A 22513-nucleotide genomic window follows, 5' to 3' on the forward strand; every position below is an offset into this window, starting at 1 on the left:
TGAGCGATTCAGGACCATCATGGTCCTCTTGTTTTTATTCCCAAGGGTTGATTTTCCAATTCGTCGAGATGGGTTGAGAAAATTGGGGGGAGGGGTAGGCCCGACGCTCGTATGGATTCGCGGTTAAAAGTTCATTCATACTTGGTTCATATTGTTGATATCCGAACTATGCTATTTTTAAACCACGCTGTGACGTATATTTCACGGATATTGACGGAAACACACGCCATGGAGGCCGACCAATCAAGTCAATCGGATCATCTACATTCTTACGGAAAATTACGAAAGTTTCCATATACGGCAGGCGCGGTACTTCCAAAAATAGCGCGAAGTTGGCCTTTGATGAACCGATTCATCGCCGAGTTTTACTACGTCAATGTTGATTGGCTTCTCACGTATCTTTAGCCAATGAAAACGGCTGTTTTAAATGCCTGATGTTTACAATCTTTAGCGTCAACAAAAGTGTTATTCAAACATCAATTATCATTGAAAAACTGTGAAAATCTAAGAGATCTTACAAAAAAATGAAGTTTGTACCCGTGGGATACGAGACTAAAGATTTAGATCGTGGACAGAAAAACAAATGGTCATGGAAATGGCTTACGGAAGTAGATTCAGACGGCTATAAATGGAGTTTGTGGTTGAGAAAACCAGACATTGCAGGGAAAGCATACTGCGAGTGTTGTGATAAACTGTTGACTTATGGATCAAGTGTAAGGTCGGCACTGAGAAAACACGCCGAGAATTACGTGGACCACAAAAAGAACAAAAGGATTGTGAAGAAAAATCAGGTAATATCATTTTCAGATTAGACATTGAATTATTTTATTTGCTGTAGATCTATATACTTTATGCATTTAAGATTTATTATTGTGTAACTAAGTTAGCTGTTAAAATTTCGAAAAGTTCTGCCCAGCGGCTAGCGGGGAACCTATGCTCAAATTTTGAATGCTTCTGCCCAGCGGGTAACCTATGCAATTTTGAATACTGGCTAGAGGGGAACCTATGCTCAAATTTTGAATACTTCTGGCTAGAGGTGAACCTTTGCTCAAATTTTGAATACTTCTGGCTAGCGGGGAACCTATGCCCAAATTTTGGATAGTTCTGGCTAGCGGGGAAGCTATGCCCAAATTTTGGATAGTTCTGCCTTGCAGCTAGTGTCAAAGTGACCTTTGCCAAAATTTTGAAAGTTTTCTATTTTGATGTACACACCTTTAAGGAGTATAACTTTATTTTCATAGGTACTCCCAGGCTCCCCAAAGGCGACTGATGCAACAATCACTGCAGGATCGTGTTGCAGCTGTGAGAGCTCTGACCACCACTTTCATGAGTGAACACTGTAATTCGTTCACCATAGCAGATGACCTCCTCAGTCTGGCTAAGAGACTTGCCCAAGACAAGCAGGCATTGGAGAAGGCAACACTGTCTCCAACTAGTGCTACTTACATAACCACACATGGTGTTGCAAGAACTTTCAAAGAAGAAGTGAAGGACAAGATCAAGGGAAAGTATGTGTCATTAAACTTAGACGAGGCTACAAACAACAGCTATGACAAAGTGTTGAATGTTCTTGTTCAGTACTTTGACGAAGAAGAGGGCAAGATTCAGCTTTGGCACATGGGATCAAGAGCACAGAACATTTCAACTGCTAAAGACATCTTGAAGTCTGTGGAGGATATTCTTGTGGAATATGATGTCAACTGGTGGCAGGTTGTAAGTGTCCATATGGACAATTGTAGCACCATGCGTGGTGTGAGAGGTGGGGTGGAGGCACTAATCCGTGAGAAAAACCCGAATCTTCTGGACATCAGTGGTGACATGGTTCACATGGTTAGCAATGCTGCGAAGGTCCTTTTGACAAATGTGGACGATGGGGTGCAGGCGTTTTGCTCTGATATGTACTATGACATTGAACAGTCACCCAAGGTGAAACACCAACAAAATGCTGCGGTTGCTGACGGTCATGGATCCTGAGTTTGTAGGTCATCAGCAGACTGCAACATCCTTCCAACGACTGGCTTCATTCATTCCTGCATTCACCACTGACGAGGAACTGATGGGTAAGCTAGCATTTTAAACCAGCAGGTACAACGTTGATGCTGACATCAAACAGCTAGCTGATGACCATATTCAGTGGGCCGCTTGTGGAGTCGAGTTTTAACATCATGGACGACATTGTAGAGAAGGACAGGGCCAGTCTCACAGTGGAGAATTATGAGGCTGTTGCTATTGTGAAGTCTACATTAAGAAAGAAGAAATTAAAAAGTTACAAAATGAAAGTTAGTGTCTTGATGAAGAGATCCTGCATCAATGCCTACAGCACTTACAATGCACATCTGCAGAAGAAAAAGGAGCTGAAGCAACACCAAATTCAGCAAAAATTAAGTGCTTCTGTGCTTCAGCTGAAAGCTGAAAAGGCCAAAAGAGTGCAGAAACTGCTCATGCTTAAGAAAAGAGTGATAAGAGGCCCCCTGAACCCCCAGCCAGGACTTTGTCCTGGACCTGACCGGGGGCCCTACGGCCCCCAGGCCCCCAGCTTTTTCTTTCAGGATTTTTCAAATTTCAAACTTTTACCCATGCAACAGTCAAGTTCTTTAAATTTTGCTCCCATCCTCTGATGTAACCCTTCGGGCATATATTGCCCCGCTTGGCGGAGCTCTTGTTAAACTTGGTGTTGTAGGTGGCAGTGAGACAATGTGCAGAGTGCATTAACCAGGTCATTAGGTCAAGAAAAGGTCAAAGGTCAAAATTGTCCTCCATGTTTTGTGTGTGGAACATAACTTTACTTCAGTCTTGGCATATGATAGGTGACCTAGAGACAATGTACAGAGCGCATGAACCAGTTCTGTAAGTCAAAGGTCAAGGTTATAGCAAGGTAAAATCTGTCAGTCATATTTTGTGTCAAAAGCATAATTTAATAACCATTCAAGATATTGACTTCAAACTTGGGATATAGGTAAGTGGTGATGAGATGACATGCAAAGCCAAGAACTTGGTTGGTAGGTCAAAGGTCAAAGTCACAAATTTAGTTAAAAAAAACCCCACATTATACCCCCACCCCTCATTAAAATCACTTTTATTTCCAATGTGTGCAAAACAATTCACATTTACCCTCCCCTGCATCCCCTCAGCCCCAACCCCCCACCCCCAAAAAAATTATTTTTTTTAAAGTTTTATATTCCTGTGCCTTAGTATTTGAGTGCATAAACCAGATCATTAGGTCATAAATCAAGGTGACAGTAAAGTCAAGTCTGTCATATTTTGTGTCCAGAGCATAACTGAACAAGTGAATGAAGTATTGCCATGCAATACAAAGTCCCCTACTGGAAGGCACCTAATTTTCTCTACTGCAGTATAACATAATGAACTGATATCTGTCAATGATGTATAAACAATATTGTACTATATATGTACAATATGTTATACCAACACACTTGGATTAAAATGTGCATATATAAAAACCCGCAGTTGTTTTCATACTGAACTGTTTTGGCCGATTTTTTTTATTAAAAAAATTATCATGTAAGTTAATTATAGTAACAACAAAGGGAAATTAATCCTAAAAAAAAAAAAAAAAAAAATCTATATAATATAAGTCCACAAGAAACTCTTTACCTGGTAGAGATAGAAAATTGGATGTAACATGCATGTTGTACCACAGAAAAGTGGTCTTGATTTTTCTCTACGGCCAGTAATAAAAAAGTTACAATAAAATCTATTTATAGTAAAACAAAGGGACGTAATTCTAAAAACAAGGGTGCCTCATGGTGGTGAACATTTAGTCAAAGTTACATCAAAATCCCTCTATGCATGAAGAAGAAATGCTCCGGAGAAAGTTAATCTTGAATTTGACCTTTGACCTCTAAATATGACCTTGACCTTAGACCTAGGGACCTGGTTCTTGCGCATGACAATCCGTCTTATGTTGATGAACATTTGTGCCAAGTTACATCAAAATCCCTCCATGCATGAAGAAGAAATGCTCCAGACAAAGTCATTCTTGTGTCTGACCTTTGGTCTCTAAGTGTGACCTTGACATTAGACCTTGGGCCTGGGTTTTGCGCATGACATGTTGTCTCATCCAGGGGAATATTTGTGCAAACTGATATTTAAATCCTATTTTGCGTGACAAAGTTATAGACCGGACAGGAAAAAAATACTATTGACCTTTGATCTCAAAGTGTGACCTTGACCTTTAAGCCAGGGTTCTGGGTTGTGCGCATGACACGTCATCTCATCATGGGGAACATTTATGCCAAAACAGGTGCGCATGCGTTAAAGATGGACGTATATTTTCCCTTGTAAATAAAATGGAATAAATTTTGTCAATAACTTTAGGTAAAAGTGATAATTTCAATGGAATTATAGTAGACATAAACTGTAAGTGTTTACTAAACATGAATTGACTAGAATTGTGTTCAAATCCTCCTATTACTGAGAAAAGAGTGAGAGAATCTCCAGGTTTGACGAGTCCTCTATACAAACAAACAAAAATGGCTGACTCTGCTAACAGTTCAGATAATATGAATACTTCTGATCGAATGGACAAAATGATGGAAATTCTTGAATCACTGAAAAAGGGGCAGTAGAGTATTCGGAGAACAATTGACAGTAAGATTGATAAATTAAGACAAGACCTTTTGTCCACAATCGATGATAAAATAAAGGCAGTGAAGGTTGATATAGATCTACAATTTACTGCCCTAGATAAACGGATTGGTGACCTAGAACTTGAGATGAATTCGCTCAAATTGCACGAAGGTTTACAACAGGATAAATCTGTCAATAACTGTGACATTACAATTATCGCTACAAACATTCCTGTACGTCGTGGAAAACAACCGTTAGACGACGCCAAGGATTTGATCTCAGCTCTTGGCACTGAAATTTCGTCTAAGGTGAAAATTACCGATGCAAATCGTTGTCCCGACAGGCATACAGGAAAATCACCGTTACTCAAAATTGCATTTGATAGCCTTGATCAGATCGAAGTGCTCCGTTCAAAAAAAGTATTAAAATCTAGCAGTGTACAAAATTTTTATCTGTATGGCAGTAAGACACACACCGAACGTATTCTTGAATTGAATGCAAAAACGTTGTTGGCGGAGCTTCCTAATGGGAACCAGTTCCGCGTAACAGGTAACGGTCGTATAGTGAAAAAGGAACCATCTCCCCAAAATGGGTCCCGGGGCAACCCAGGTGGAAATTCCAGTAGGGGTGACCATTAATCCAATGCCCGGTTAAATGAAAAATCCATATCAGTATCACATTTAAATGCAACAGGTTGGACTAGATCGAATCATGCATTAAGATCTAAAATAATTACACACACTAACTCTGATATCGTTTGTGTCAATGAAACCCATTTGAAAAATAATGAAACTCTTTCAATAGACGGTTACCGTTTTTATGCACATAACAGACAGTTAATTCACGTGAATGCACCAAAGGGTTCAGGAGGTGTAGGTATTTTTGTGAGGAACCATTTATATGACGAATTTAACGTTGAAGTTGTAGATCAATCTTGTGAAGGCATTTTAGGCCTTTCTTTAGTTTCTGAGACAACCGAATATAAAATTGTTATATTTTCTGTATATCTGCCACCAGAAAATTCACCATGGGGTCGAAATGCTACAGATTTTTATGCACTTTACTTGGTCAAATCTATTTGCTGACTGAAAGTGATGCGATATTTGTTTGCGGTGATGTAAACTCGCGGATTGGAGAGTTATCGGACACTATTTCTGATGTTGATGGAATTCCTGCAAGGTCATGTCTGGACAAAACTGTAAATCAGCACGGACATACTTTCATTGATTTTCTTGTAGACTCGAAGATGTGCGTTTTGAATAACCGGTTCAATAAATTTAGAGACAATTTCACATCTGTAAATTCCCGCGGAAAGTCTGTTGTCGATTATGTTTGCGTCCCTCATGATTGTTTTAACTCGTGTGACAATTTCGAAGTTATACCTCCCTCCTCGTTAGTGAATAAATATAATCTCCAATCACTTATAGGTAAACGCAGTAAATTACCTGACCATTACATATTACGGTTTACCTATAGTTATAAAAATGTTAATATAGATGAACCGCCCCAGGAACAGTTACGCTCGCATTTTAATACAAAAGTTTATAAATTGAAAAGGATCCTCAATGACTTTTTGACGTCTGATTTAGAAGGATAGCATTTCTTGGCTTGATAAGGAATATAGAATTATGCAGAGAAATTCAGTGTAACATTGATAGCATTTACGAGAAACTTTGTAAAACCTTGATAAAAGAAATGAATGACCATATACCATCCTTTGATTGTTCTAAGAAAACACGCAGGAGGTTTAAAAGTTTCAAGCCTTACTGGGATGACGAAATAGAAAATCTTTGGCAAAATGTGCTCAAAACTGAGAAAGTTTATGTAAAATTTCACGGGGATCGACGAACACGTCTACAATTACAGAATGAGTACATTCTTGCTAGAAATCTGTTTGAAAAACGTTTACGACGAGCGGAAAGAAATCATAAAAGTCCCTTTCAATTAAAATTGAAAGTACTTGTACCGATGACCCAAGGGCATTCTGGGAGCATTTAAAAAACTTAGGCCCGAAACGCAAAAGTTCTATTCCATTGGAGGTCTATGATAATGACGGAAATGTGGTAAATGATTCGGATTTTGTTTTCAATAAATGGTCGAGTGATTTTGAAAATTTATATAATTGTGCAGAAAATGATGAAAATTTCGACAGGCAATTTTACGAACAAATACTGTCTGATAAAAGATTTATGGAAGATCAAATGTTAGATCCTCTGTACCAAGAAAATGTATCTCTTAATTTACCGTTATTACATACTGAAATTGAAAAAGTTGTGAACAACGCTAAAAATGGTAAAAGTGCAGGATGGGATAAAATACCATACGAAGTTTTGAAATTTCCTATAATAATAGATGTTTAATATTCATTGTTCAATTTGTGTTTTGATATGGGTATTATCCCAAGTGTATGGCGAAGAGCAATGATTTCTCCTATCCCCAAGGATGTTACCAAAGATAATCGTGTGCCTTTGAATTACAGGGGAATTAGCTTATTGTCAGTTGTCAGCAAACTTTATTCAGCAGTTCTTAATAATAGATTGAAGACATACCTTGAGGATCAAGATTTACTCGCTGATGAACAGAATGGTTTCCGTTCTAAACGGACCTGTGAAGAACATGTTTATACTACATGTACAATGATCAGAAATAGACTTCTTTCTAAGCAAGATACCTTTGGCACATTTATTGATATACAGAAGGCCTTTGATTTTGTTGATAGAAATGTACTTTTATATAAACTTTTGTCAAATAATATCAATGGTAAATTTTACAACTCTATTAAGGCTATTTTGACTGATACATCTTCTTGTGTTAGACTTAATGGTATGTTAAGTGACTGGTTCCCGACCTTGTCGGGCGTCAGACATGGAGACAGCAGCTCTCCAACAATCTTTGCTTACTTTATCAATGATCTTACTGAAGGTTTGAAAAGTTTAAACAAAGGTGTCAAGTTCAATGATAATTAATATAATTTGTTGTTTATTTTATGCCAACGATATTTTGTTGCTATCTGAAAATGAAGCTGATATGCAAGACATGTTAGACTTTTTAAATGAATGGTGCCGAAAATGGAGACTTATGATTAATGAGTCAAAATCAAAGGTTATACACTTTAGAAATAAAGGTAAAAGGCAAAGTAATTTTTCATTTAGAGTAGGAGATATGTGTATTTCGTATACGTCGATGTATAAATATTTAGGTGTTACCTTACATGAACATTTAGACTTTCACATACTGCTGATATACTTGCAAAGTCAGGAGGTCGAGCATTAGGTGCAATCATATCAAAAATTCAAAGTAATAAAGATGTAGGTTTCAAGACATATTCTAAAATGTATTATTCTTGTGTGGTACCTGTTACTGACTATTGTTCATCAATATGGGGTTTCAAGAATTATAATGTGATAGACATGACACAAAATAGAGCAATAAGATATTATATGGGTGTGCATAGATTCGCTCCGATTCTAGCAATTACTGGAGACATGGGTTGGATTTCAACTCAACACAGACGTTGGGTCAATATGCTTAGGTTCTGGAACCGTGTTGTAAATATGTGTGATGAAAGACTGACAAAGAAAGTGTTTCTTTATGATTATAACACTGTTGGAAATACATGGTGTTCTAACATTAAGTATATTTTACAACAGGTGAATATGTCGAATTGTTATGATAACAAACTTCATGTAAATTTGAAAGATGTTGAAGATTCATTACTTTTATTACTTAAACGAAACTGGTGTGAAAATGTTAGAAATGTTTCAAAACTTCGAACATATGTCAATTTTAAACAAGATTATGAAACTGAAAAATACATGTTATCTTCTGTAACAAAGACTGAACGTTCTCATTTAGCGCAGTTTAGGTGTGGCATTCTACCTCTCAGAATTGAAACAGGACAATATTCTGGCCTTAATGCCAGTGACAGATTATGTACTCTTTGCACTGAAAATGTTGTTGAAGATGAAACTCATTTCCTACTAAATTGTCCAAAATACAATGATTTAAGAATAAAGTTGCTGTGTATATCTAGAGAATCAAACAGAAATTTCGATAACTTGGCAGACTTAGGAAAGCTTACTTATGTAGTACAAAATCATTATGTTTATGTTTCAAAATTCTTAGTTGAAATTATGAATAGACGGAGATTGTATCTTTATAGAAACTAATAGGAAACAAAAAATGAACTAATTAACTTGTGAATATGTATAGCAACTCGTTACTATGTTTAATCTAGTTTTCAGAATTTGTATATATGGAATATGTACATGTAAACCTTCTTGTGTTTCAAATATTACAAATCTTTTATTTAAGACAGCAGATATGTTAGCAAGATCATTTTTTAAGTACTTAAGAAACAGACATTTATTTGAAATTAGATTACTACTTAAATAATTAGATTACATGTACATATTGAGTAGCTATGCAGTTGTGAAATACTATTAAAACATTTATCACATAATGACATAATGCAATTTTTCCTGTTGATAAATTTCCACTTTTTCGCATGTTAATTATCTACTGGTATTTATCATCATGTACATTGATTTTCGAAACTTTTAAAATTTAAAGTGACTTATAGGCCCAACGTGGCCATGTGTTGTAAATTGTAAATTTATATGTATTGGTATTGTACATAACACGATGTCACTATAATAAAATTTACTTACTTACTTATGCCAAGTAATATTGTAATCCCTTGATGTATGACAGAGTTCTGGATCGGACAGGAAAAAAACCTTATTGACCTTTGACCTCCAGTTGTGACCTTGACCTTTGAGCTAAGGGTCCAGGTTTTGTGCATGACATGTAGTCTCATCATGGGGAACATTTGTGCCAAGTAATATTAAAATCCCTTCATGGATGGCAGAGTTATGGACGGGACAGGAAAAAAAATCTGTTGACCTTTGTGCCCCAATTGTGACCTTGACCTTTGAGCTAGGGGTCCGGGATGTGCGCATGACACGTCGTCTCATCATGGGGAACACTTGTGCTAAGTGATATTTAAATCCCTTAATGAATGTCAGAGTTATGGATCGGACATGAAACAGACCCTGTTCATGCTATGTTAACATTTGACTGCTAAGTGTGACCTTGACCTTTGAGCTAGGGGTCTGAAAGTTGTGCATGACACATCGTCTTATTATGAGGTACATTTGTGCCAAGTAATATTAAAATCCCTTCATGGATGGGAGAGTTATGGACCGGACAGGAAAAAAAGCCCTGTAGACCTTTGACCTCCAGTTGTGACCTTGACCTTTGAGCTAGGGGTCCGGGATTTGCGCATGACACGTCATGTGCGCATGACACGTCATGTCATCATGGGGAACATTTGTGCCAAGTAATATTAAAATCCCTTCATGGATGACAGAGTTATGGACCGGACACGAAATTGCGGACGGACGGACGGAATGACGGAAAAGCGCATTCCTATAGTCCCCAAAACTGGTTTTCAACCAGTAGGGGACTAATAACCACCCAAGGTATTGACTTCAAACTTGGCACACAGGTAGGTAATGATGTGTGCATTAACTTGGTTGGTAAGTCAAAGTTTCAAAGTTCAAGGTCCCAAATTGAGTTCATAATACCCCCCACCCATCACACACGCATGCACACACACGCATGCACACACGCATGCACACACACGCACGCACGCACACGCACACACGCACACACACACACACAAAAGAAAAATGTAACATTTTACTTCCTCCTTTGATCTAGACCTTTTGTGTATAAGATGTTAAAATTAAACCTTTGTATCTGGACAGCTATTGTCATCTATAGTTTACTGGTAGGGGTGTGATAGACCCCAAGCACTTAGAATGCCTTGAATGGTGTTTTGGACTATGGAGTTTTGATGTTTAGATGTAAATTGTCATATAAGATACTAAGATTGAAGGATTATTATCAGTAAAGGGATGTAATTACAGTAAAGTTCTAGGGGACAAAGTTGGACTCTATATTATGGTTTTGCTTCCTTCCTTTTCAGGCAGAGATAAAACAATGGAAACAATTTTGAATAATAGCTGTTTCTCTTTGTAGCTCACAAAGTGCATTGGAAGGATGATTAAAGCCAGGGAGTATAGAGTGCAACCAAAGGTATTATTTGATAGTTATCTTTGATGCTTCACTAAAGTCTTGTCTCCTAGCCCGCCCGCTTAGCTCAGTAGGTAGAGCGTCGGTCTACGGATCGCGGGGTCGTGAGTTCGATCCCCGGGCGGGGCGTATGTTCTCCGTGACTGTTTGATAAACGACATTGTGTCTGAAATCATTAGTCCTCCACCTCTGATTCATGTGGGGAAGTTGGCAGTTACTTGCGGAGAACAGGTTTGTACTGGTCCAGAATCCAGGAACACTGGTTAGGTTAACTGCCCGCCGTTATATGACTGAAATACTGTTGAATAACGGCGTTAAACCCAAAACAAACAAACAAACTCTTTTTGGACTTCAAATTTGATACTGAAATGAGATCAAAACATGTTTTTATGAACTAAAAGTTAGATATATCACTTATGTTTCAAAACACATGCAGTCCTTGGGGGATGTTTCATATTTATTTTTTTTACACTTACTTTTTTCTGCAGATAAGAGGCTTTTACATGAAAAATAAGCCAGACAGACATGCAAAAATAAGAGTAAGGAGAGAACTAACTTTACATGAAAGAATCCTGCCATTATCCATTGTGACACGTTCTTTTGAATTCCTAAAATCATTTCCATTTCAATGAATGATTTCCAAATCAGAAATTCAAATCCATCATCTTGGTAATTGATGACATGAATCAAGGACAGTATTTGAAAGAATTTCAGATATAAACATAACTCGAGTGAGCTTACCAAACAATGTCATTAAACACAATATTTTCAAAATGCAAACTTGAGGAAAGTCCATTCAGGAACAGCACTTCACTGGTCTTTTGAGTAAATAGTTATTTTCTAGTTATGCTAAAGCTATCACAATAATAACCTTGCAAAGCTAATTTTGAATTATATCATCACACAGTTTGTTACATCCCTTAACCATCTGGAGTTATAAGGTCATGGGCAGCAAGATATGTGAGCTCTTATACATAGCTACCTCAAGGACTATTTGGTATTTAATGAAGTTTTTTCGAATTCTATAATGTCATTTCTTGAAGGAAATATGAGATAAGAAGGTGGGAGTCTCATTATACATCCTGTCCTTTATAGTGGAGATAATGCAGTTTGCTTGAAGCTGACAACTCCCCAGGCCACATAGTGGAGATAATGCAATTTGCTTGAAGCTGACAACTCAACAGGCCACATAGTGGAGATAATGCAGTTTGCTTGAAGCTGACAACTCACCAGGCCTTTATAATGGAGATAATGCAGTGTGCTTGAAGCTGACAACTAACCAGGCCTTTATAATGGAGATAATGCAGTGTGCTTGAAGCTGACAACTCAACAGGCCACATAGTGGAGATAATGCAGTTTGCTTGAAGCTGACAACTCCCCAGGCCTTTATAGTGGAGATAATGCAATTTGCTTGAAGCTGACAACTCAACAGGCCACATAGTGGAGACAATGCAGTTTGCTTGAAGCTGACAACTAACCAGGCCGCATAGTGGAGATAATGCAGTTCGCTTGAAGCTGACAACTCACCAGGCCACATAGTGGAGACAATGCAGTTTACTTGAATCTGACAACTCACCAGGCCTTTATAATGGAGATAATGCAGTTTGCTTGAAGCTGACAACACACATGGCCACATAGTGGAGATAATGCAGTTTGCTTGAAGCTGACAACTCAACAGGCCACATAGTGGAGACAATGCAGTTTGCTTGAAGCTGACAACACACCAGGCCACATAGTTGAGATAATGCAGTTTGCTTGAAGCTGACAACTCAACAGGCCACATAGTGGAGACAATGCAGTTTGCTTGAAGCTGACAACACACCAGGCCACATAGTGGAGATAATGCAGTTTGCTTGAAGCTGACAACTCACCAGGCCTTTATAATAGAGATAATGCAGTGTGCTTGAAGCTGACAACTCAACAGGCCACATAGTGGAGATAATGCAGTTTGCTTGAAGCTGACAACACACCAGGCCACATAGTGGAGATAATGCAGTTTACTTGAAGCTGACAACTCACCAGGCCTTTATAATGGAGATAATGCAGTGTGCTTGAAGCTGACAACTCAACAGGCCACATAGTGGAGACAATGCAGTTTGCTTGAAGCTGACAACTCACCAGGCCTTTATAATGGAGATAATGCAGTTTGCTTGAACCTGACAACTCACCAGGCCTTTATAGTGGAGGTAATGCAGTTTGCTTGAAGCTGACAACTCCCCAGGCCTTTATAGTGGAGATAATGCAGTTTGCTTGAAGCTGACAACTCACCAGGCCACATAGTGGAGATAATGCAGTTTGCTTGAAGCTGACAACTCACCAGGCCACATAGTGGAGATAATGCAGTTTGCTTGAAGCTGACAACTCACCAGGCCACAATTCATCATCATTCTAAAACCAAGTTTTACACTTAGGTATTGATAAGTCGGATTCAGATTGCTGTATCTTTCTTTATAAATACTGCTATTATTTGCCATCATTTAGCAATTATTATAAATTAAGGATGTAAATGGTTATCCGTTAACCGTTCGAACATCCAGTTATCGGTTAATAAAATCAGTAAACGGTTAATGGTATAATTTTAATGAAAAATTAGATTTCAAGAAAAAATTAGCATTATTTAAAAAAATAGACCATTCTTCACAAGGTTTACAATGTCAACACCTGCAGAGGTAATCTCTTTTCTCAATAATTTAATTGTCTGTTTATTGTCAAACTTTTAATTAAATATGCCTCGGCATAGCATGTTTGATGGCTATGATTATGCTATTCACATTATCAAATTTTACCAGTAATTGATATAAATGTATTAAGTTAAAGAATTTACTCTCGGCAATGAAACATTTTGGTATTTAAACAGTCATCAAAGAGTTATTTTATTGCACTGCTATGGCAAATAAAAGTGATGCGTCTCTCTTTCTATTTGTGTTTCAAACTACATAATATGATATAAGCATGTACAATTTGATACATTTCTGAGTTATCCTATTGTTTGATCAAATTATTGTTATAACTGTCAAGTGGCCCTGTTAGAAGTATATCTCAGAGATTACGGTCCTGATAACGCATAATTAAAACACATACTCATAACAGTGTGGCAGACAGCCAAGAATGAAAGAAGCTGGTCAATGTAAATCTGTTATCATTTAATATTTTCATGTTTAATGGAAGAACTCACCGTCAGAAGTAAAGACATTTTTCACAGAGAGATACACAAGTAAAATGTCATCTTTCAGTAAATGCAACATCAAACCAGTGAATTGATAATGTCAAATCTTATTGTAAGTTTTTCCCAAAGTTGAAGTAAACTCATCCTTGAGTCGTCTAGTCCTCCATGTTAAACAGTTAAGGTGGAATGCGCCTAATTTGAAGTTATTGGGTTTCGTTTCGAAAGTTTGATTAATATAAATTTCAGTATATTCCTCATAGACTGCGTATGTTACTTTTTTGATATTTTTGTAACTTTTTTCTCTGCAAACCTTCAAAAACGGCCATTGACGTCCATTTTTGATGAACCGCGATTTCACGTCCATCAGACGATTTTTGTAAATTGTTCTGTTCATTCCACAAAAATCGATTTGCTTGCAACTCATCATATTTTCATTTTAAAATGTCTTTAAAATGGTGTATAATTTATGGAGATCATTTTAACGTTAAAAGTCGATATTTACGTTAAAGTGACATCAGAATGACAAATATGACGTTGAGTTTCGAATAAAAATTTTGCTTTAATCTTGTCAAATCTTGTAAAACTCAAACGATAGTATTTGAGAAAAAACTAACATGATGATGAAAACTTTATTTTCTGTCGATTTATGGAATAAAATTATGGGGTCACCGAATTCATTTTTGCGTAAAATTACATTACGCTACCCCTACCCCCAAATCACAACATAGCTTAGTTTACCTGTTTTTCTGATATATCTCTTTTCAAATGTTAGTATTTTACACTCTCATTCATCAGAGGCTCACTACAGACATGAAACGAATCTTGGTACGTGAGAAAGAGGGTTTTCTTTTCAAAAGAGGTCTTTATAACTGTAAAACTGGTGATCAGTGCGAAATAGTTTCAATGCAAAAATTTTACATACCCCAATGCGAAACTTTGCGTAAAATACTGATCATGTTTTTTAAATCGCTTTAAATATATTTCTTTCTAATAATGATTATTTTTTTCATTTTTATCTTATTCAAAATACCAGTAAACAAGTTTTCCGTTGTAATACGCTGCTAAAATGAAAATAAAATAAAACACTATGCATATACAACTGTATCTATAGTTCGGAGTTTACACCCTGGAAACATAATTATTGTAAAATATCATAGTTCAATATTATACAAGTTCAAATATTTTAAAGTTTGTGATTTCAGATGTATCACAATTGACTTAGCCCCCCCGCCACAGGAGTATAGATTGTTTGAATCTTGTTTTTCTTTATATTATCCCTAACACTCCCTAAGCACGCACGCATGCACGCACAACCCATAAGATGACCATAAGATTAGTTGCCACGAGCTTGCCCGGTAAATTATCTGCTCTACGCAAATGTTCAGTATATTGACGGCAGAATTCGGTTTTAAAGGTCAGAGTTTATTTTTCATTTTTTGATATTTTATACCACAGGCGCTATTTGAAATAAATCATAACTTCTATAATTTCTGTAATCATGATGTAAGAGATACTATCCCTGGGTTACATATACGCCTTAGAGTATCCTTATAAACTTCCGATGAATGTTGAAAATTGTTACATTCTGAATTTTGACACCTAAGACGCTTATTAAAATAAGAAGTGAAACCTTACACATATACACGTGCCCTTACAAATCCTAATATCTCGTAAATACGATTCTTGAGTCGCACATAAAGACAATGGAAGCATAGAATTACACATGTTTAACAATTAACCGCTGTTGAATTACAGAGTCTCACTCACAACCGCTAGTTTCTTTTTTTTACCCCACCCACTGAGCTCAATAGAAGGAGCGCAGATCTATGAATCGTGAATTCGATCCCCGGGTAGGGCATGACGACTTGATAGGAGGCACCTGACCGAAAACATTCGTCCTCCAACTCTGATTTACTAGTATGTGGTGAAGTTGGAAGTTACTTGTTGAAAATACAGAATCCAAGAACACTGGCTAGGTTAACTTCCCGCTGTAACATAGAAAATAGCGCTAACCCCCCCCCCCCCCCCCCCAAATTTTTTTTTTTTATTTCTTGGAATATTTAACAGTTTTAGCAGAATGTTTACTCATATTTGTGGTGTTTGATAGATTTCTTCTGTAATGAAAAAGAATTACATATGGAATATGTTTCTATTACATGTCTATGAATACAAGGATAACCTTCTTTAAACACATATCTGGAGAGCTAAAACCTCTTTGCAAAGGATGGTGTTTCTGTTCTAGCCAAGTTACTAAATAAACCTTTTCAGAGCAACAGCCTCCGTATAACAAATATACTCTGTTTCCCCGCAGGGTATTCGAAGAGGATGTACTTTATTCGAAATCGGGGTGTCCATGCAACTACTCTCCAAACAATTAAAATATTTCCAAAACGTTAAATTTGTAGTAAAGTTAAATAAATTAATAAAGTTTATTCAAACATGATGATATTGATTACCTTAGGGCTTTTTAAATGTTCTAAAGTTGTATTCTGTTTGTTTTGCCCCTATGCTATTACATGCATAAAATTTCATTTCTTTATGTATCCAGTTTTACGCGCGGAAATAGCGTGAGTTCTACACTGAAATGATTTCAACAAAGGTAGCAGAGTTTTAAAGAGTATTTTGATTTAATTGTACTAAGAAAAATAAAATAGTAGATTTATGGAAGAAAAGAGGAGATACTGGAAAAAAAATACTCAATTGCGTTACCTTGTGATTTGGGGGTGGGGCAAAATTTTTATTCGAAACTCAACGTCATATTTCTCGTTCTGATGTCACTTTAACTTAAATATCGACCTTTACGTTAAAATGATCTCCATAAATCATACATCATTTTAAAGATATTTTTAAATGAAAATATGATGAGTTGCAAGCAAATCGCTTTTTGTAGAATGAACAGAACGATTTACAAAAATCGTCTGATGGACGTGAAATCACGGTTAATCAAAAATGGACGTCAATGGCTGTTTTCGAAGGTTTGCAGAGATAAAAGTTACAAAAATATCAAAAAAGTAAAATATGCAGTCTATGAGAAATATGCTGAATTTTATATTAATCAAAATTTCGAAACGAAACCCAATAACTTCAAATTAGGCGCATTCCACCTTAACAGAGAGATTTTGTTTAAAATATTTCATTACCTTCTTAAAATTACTCCATCTCCGTTAGGATGGGGTTCTGTAGTCTTGTTGACAAATTAGCAACAGGGTACAGGTGTACAGATTTTCATTTATTCTAACAATCATGGTGGCATGGAACTCGTGACCCATTTAAGGTTTATCAACATTTGACAAATTTCAGATGTGAGTTCCTATCATCACACAATGTGTCTGAACTTCTGAACAGAATTAAAGCATTACATCTGTTTTCATCATTATGAACCATTTTATTATACGCCCGAAGCGACGTATTATGTTATACCCCCGGTGTCTGTCTGTCAGTCTGTCCATTAGCTATTTCGTATCTGCTCTGTAACTTTTGAACCCCTTGAAGGATTTCGAAGAAACTTGACACAAATGTTCACCACATCGAGACGACTTGCAGAGCGCATGTTCTGGATGGCTTGCTTCAAGGTCAAGGTCACAGGGGCCAAAGGTCATATGACTGTTTTGTGTCCGCTCTGTAACTCTTGAACTGCTTGAAGGATTACAAAGTAACTTGGCACAAATGTCCACCACATCAAGACGATGTGCAGAGCTCGTGTTTCGTAGGGCTCGCTTCAAGGTCAAGGTCACACTTAGGGGTCAAAGGTCATATGACTTTGTTTCATGTGTATATTGCTCTGCATTGCAGTGCTCTTGTTAGTATACGAAGTATATGGAGAGCTATCCTACTCAAACTGGCGTCAGCGTCCTTTTGCATCCCCACCTTGGTTAAAGTTTTTTTTACACTTTCTCTTTTTTAGCTCACCTGTCACATAGTGACAAGGTGAGCTTTTGTGATCACCCTTCATCCGTTGTCAGTCCGTGCGTGCGTCCATCCGTCAACATTTTCTTGTCTGCACGATAGAGGTTTCATTTATGATTTTATTATCCCCCGACAAAAGTCAGAGGGATATAGTTTTGGCGTTGTCCGTCCGTCCATCCGTCCGTCCGGAGCCATATCTAGGAAATGGTTGGGAATATTTATTTAAAACTTCATATACTTATTCACCACTATGAGTTCTTGCGGCCCGTCAAGTTTCAGTCAGATTGCCCAGGTAACACCAGAGTTATCGCCCTTAGAAGTTTCTAGTGTTAACTATATAGGGTACTATAAATATGGCAATTTCTGAATCATAACTTTTGATATATTTGACCTTGAACTATGAAACTTTAACAGAATTTAGAGCACTATAATGTGGTTGTGCACACACAATTTCGTATGGATTTCTTTTGTAACTGCAGAGTTATTGCCCTTTAATTGTCTAAAAATCCACATATTTGTACATAACAAACTTGCCATTTGGCAGAATTTCATTAAATTTCTTTCATTCTTTTCTGTGAACATTTATTATAAACATGTGAAGTTGCACACCCACACCTGGTCGCCCACTTGCCTTGGTCACCCTGGGTGACCCCGGGGTCAAAATTGACCCGCCCCAGGGGTCACTTGATTTTACATAGGAAAATCTTTAAAAATCTTCTTCTCAAAAACCAGAAGCCCTAGAGCTTAGATATTTCACATGTAGCATTGCCTAGTAGACCTCTACAAAATTTGTTCAAATCATGACCCCAGGGTCAAAATTGACCCTGCCCCAGGGGTCACTTGATTTTACATAGGAAAATCTTCAAAATTTTTCTAAAAATAAACCAGAAGGCCTAGAGCTTAGATATTTCACATGTAGCATTGCCTAGTGGACCTCTGCAAAATTTGTTCAAATCATGACCCCCGGGGTCAAAATTGACCCCGCTTCAGGGGTCACTTGATTTTACATAGGAAAATCTTCAAAATTTTTCTAAAAATAAACCAGAAGGCCTAGATCTTAGGTATTTGACATGTAGCATTGCCTAATAGACTTCTACAAAATTTGTTCAAATCATGACCCCGCCCCATGGGGTTACTTCATTGTACATAGAAAAATCTTCAAAATTTTCTAAAAATAAACCAGAAGGCCTAGAGCTTAGATATTTCACATGTAGCATTGCCTAGTGGACCTCTACAAAATTTATTCAAATCATGACCCCAGGGTCAAAATTGATCCTGCCCCAGGGATCACTTGATTTTACATAAGAAAATCTTCAAAATTTTTATAAAAATAAACCAGAAGGCCTAGAGCTTAGATATTTCACATGTAGCATTGCCTAGTGGACCTCTACAAAAATTTTTCAAATCATGACCCCGCTTCAGGGGTCACTTGATTTTACATAGGAAAATCTTCAAAATTTTTCTAAAAATAAACCAGAAGGCCTAGATCTTAGGTATTTGACATGTAGCATTGCCTAATAGACTTCTACAAAATTTGTTCAAATCATGACCCCGCCCCATGGGGTTACTTCATTGTACATAGAAAAATCTTCAAACTTTTCTAAAAATAAACCAGAAGGCCTAGAGCTTAGATATTTCACATGTAGCATTGCCTAGTGGACCTCTACAAAATTTGTTCAAATCATGAACCCTGGGGTCAAAATTGACCCCGCCCCAGGGGTCACTTGATTTTACTTAGGAAAATCATTAAAAATTTTCTTAAAATAAACCAGAAGGCCTACAGCTTAGATATTTCACATGTAGCATTGCCTAGTGGACCTCTTCAAAATTTGTTCAAATCATGACCCCTGGGTCAAAATTGACCCCGCTTCAGGGGTCACTTGATTTTACATAGGAAAATCTTCAAAAAATTTCTAAAAATAAACTAGAAGGCCTAGATCTTAGATATTTGACATGTAGCATTGCCTAGTAGACTTCTACAAAATTTGTTCAAATCATGACTCCCGGGGTCAAACAGGCCTCGATCTTGACGGTAGCCCGGTAGCCCGAGGCTACCAGTTTTTCAGACGGCCTACCGAATTTCCCAAGCTGGGTAGTCCGTCGGGCTACTAAGTTTTCAAACTTGTTAATATAATAAAAGCGTGGAATTTCACCGATTTATCTGATGTTTCCTTTTAAATGACAACGATATTTCCGGTCCGCATAACACAAAAATTACCTGGATTGACTAGAATTTACCCGTGAATCGTAAAGATATCAAAACGTCATGCCAGTAATTTTCCATTCCACGAGCACGTGCGACCTATCGTATCGCCGCTACTTAAATGTTTATCGACACGTACACAAAAAAAACGCTTGTAGTGCATTAATTTTTTGATAAAATCGCTTCAAATTTTCAGCCCCGCTTTAGATGTAATACAGTTTGAATTCTATAACGATCTTAATAAGATGTCGACAGAAATGTAGGCAAAATTTTATAAAAACGATCGAAGTTCCATACAATTATTTGTAAAATTTCAAACAGCGCGATCTTAATTATTTATTTCTAAAAGTAAATAAATAATACATACTATGGTCATAAAATTCAGACTTCTGACAAGAAAGTACTAAAAACAGAATTAAAAAATCTTAAATAATTAAAAAGCGGCAGCAATTTAAATACATCGAGTAAAATGATTTTTTGGCAAACAGATTTCTGCAAGTGCGGATGAATAGGTTACGGGACCTCATGAACGTAAATAATATTGTTTGACACATTTACCTGTCAGTTTATACGGGATATTGCACATTCGCTTAAAAAAAAAATAAAGAAGAAACCCTTTTTACTGATTTCTTCTCAGCAGTTTAAAAAACCGAGGCCGTACGATCAGACAGTGATGTGTCACATGGCGCGAAAACATGACGTAATGCCATGACAATCTCGGGCAATTATACCGCTTTGATCTCCACTTCAGATGCCGTGATGCCGACACACTTCTTTTAGCTCTTTGAGAGGGTTTTAATTGATAAGGAAAACAAGGCCAATTACTTGTTTAACAACAGAATAATTGCCGATAATTGATGGGGTTTTTTTTCGCTTTAAACACGGGTGGGTTGATGATGATTATGGACATATTATTTTGTCCACGTCGCCCCGGACTGTGATAATAGGCTACATTTACTTGATAATAGTGCTTACCGAACCTACTTTTTTTGGCCACCAGAAACACAACATTTTTGGGGGTGGGTGGAGTGGGAGTGGGGGGCTAACCAGCCAGATCCATTATTGCAGTTAAATTTGAACAGCTACACTATATTTTAAAGGCCCTGACTAAAAAGTAAGTTTTAGAAGGGTAGTGCAAATTTGAACCCCATGCCTGGCATATAACTAGATACTGGTATATGTCTTACTTTTTTATCCCCCGACGAAAGTCGGAGGGATATAGTTTTGGCGTTGTCCGTCCGTCCGTCCGTCCTTCCGTCCGTCTTTCCGTCCGTCCGTCCGTCCGGAGCCATATCTAGGAAATGGTTGGGAATATTTATTTAAAACTTCATATACATGTTCACCACAATGAGTTCTTGCGGCCCGTCAAGTTTCAGTCAGATTGCCCAAGTAACACCAGAGTTATGGCCCTTAGAAGTTTCTAGTGTTAACTATATAGGGTACTATAAATATGGCAATTTCTGCATCATAACTTGATATATTTGACCTAGAACTATGAAACTTAAACAGAATTTAGATCACCATAATGTGGTTGTGTACACACAATTTCATTTGGATTTATTTGTAAATTAAGAGTTATTGCCCTTTAATTGTATAAAAATCCACATATTTGTACATAACAAACTTACCATTTGGTAGAATTTCATTAAATTTCTTTCATTCTTTTCCATGAACATTTATTGTAAACATGTGAAGTTGTGTACCCACACCTGGTCACCCCCTTACCTTGATCACACACCTCCCCCCCCTATCCCCCGCCCCCCCCCCCCCCCCCCCCAAAAAAAAAAAAAAAAAAAAATTCATTCCTTGCTTTAGATTTTTTTAAACAAACTTCATATACATGTTCACCACTATGAGGTTATGGGGCCCATCAAGTTTCAGACAGATTGCCCAAGTAACACCAGAGTTATGGCCCTTAGAAGTTTAGGTAACTATAGATCTATAGATATGCCAATTTCTGCATCATAACTTTTGATATATTTGACCTAGAACTATGAAACTTTAACAGAATTTAGAGCACTATAATGTGGTTGTGCACAGACAATTTTGGACGGATTTCTTTTTGTAACTTCAGAGTTATTGCCCTTTAATTGTCTAAAAATCAACATATTTGTACATAACAAGCTTACCATTCGGCAGAATTTCATTAAATTTCTTTCATTCTTTTCTGTGACCATTTATTATAAACATGTGAAGTTACGCACCCACACCTGGTCACCCACTTGCCTTGGTCACACCCCCCCCCCCCCCCCCCCCCACACCTCCCAATTTTTTTTTTTTTCATTTCTTATTTTAGATTTTTTTTCAAACCTTCCAAGTTGTACCATTCCCCCACCTCACTTCTCCACCCAGTCATACCCCCCCCCCCCCCCCCCCCCGCCTCCAACTTCACCCTTTTACCTTTTTTTTTTTTTTCATTTTTAATTTTCAATCAATATTTATAATCAGCATGTGAAATTTTGTTTCCTCTCCTGTTCCCCTGCACCCCCACCCCCTAAAAAAATATATATTTCCATTCCTTTTTTTTTTTTTAAATGTTCAAACCTTCA

At 37.2% G+C, this 22513-nt stretch overlaps 1 protein-coding gene across 1 annotated transcript in view; it reads left to right on the forward strand.

Annotated features, from left to right (window-relative positions):
• LOC123547002 (nucleolar complex protein 3 homolog) overlaps positions 1-22513 on the forward strand; it is a 323445-nt gene that overhangs the window by 119113 nt on the left and 181819 nt on the right. The window contains exon 10 of the mRNA XM_053551318.1: positions 10636-10692. Coding sequence (XP_053407293.1) covers positions 10636-10692 — 57 coding nt within the window. The remainder of the gene's footprint in view (positions 1-10635; positions 10693-22513) is intronic.

This window comes from Mercenaria mercenaria, chromosome 9, assembly GCF_021730395.1.
Source record: "Mercenaria mercenaria strain notata chromosome 9, MADL_Memer_1, whole genome shotgun sequence".
Lineage (NCBI taxonomy): Eukaryota > Metazoa > Mollusca > Bivalvia > Venerida > Veneridae > Mercenaria > Mercenaria mercenaria.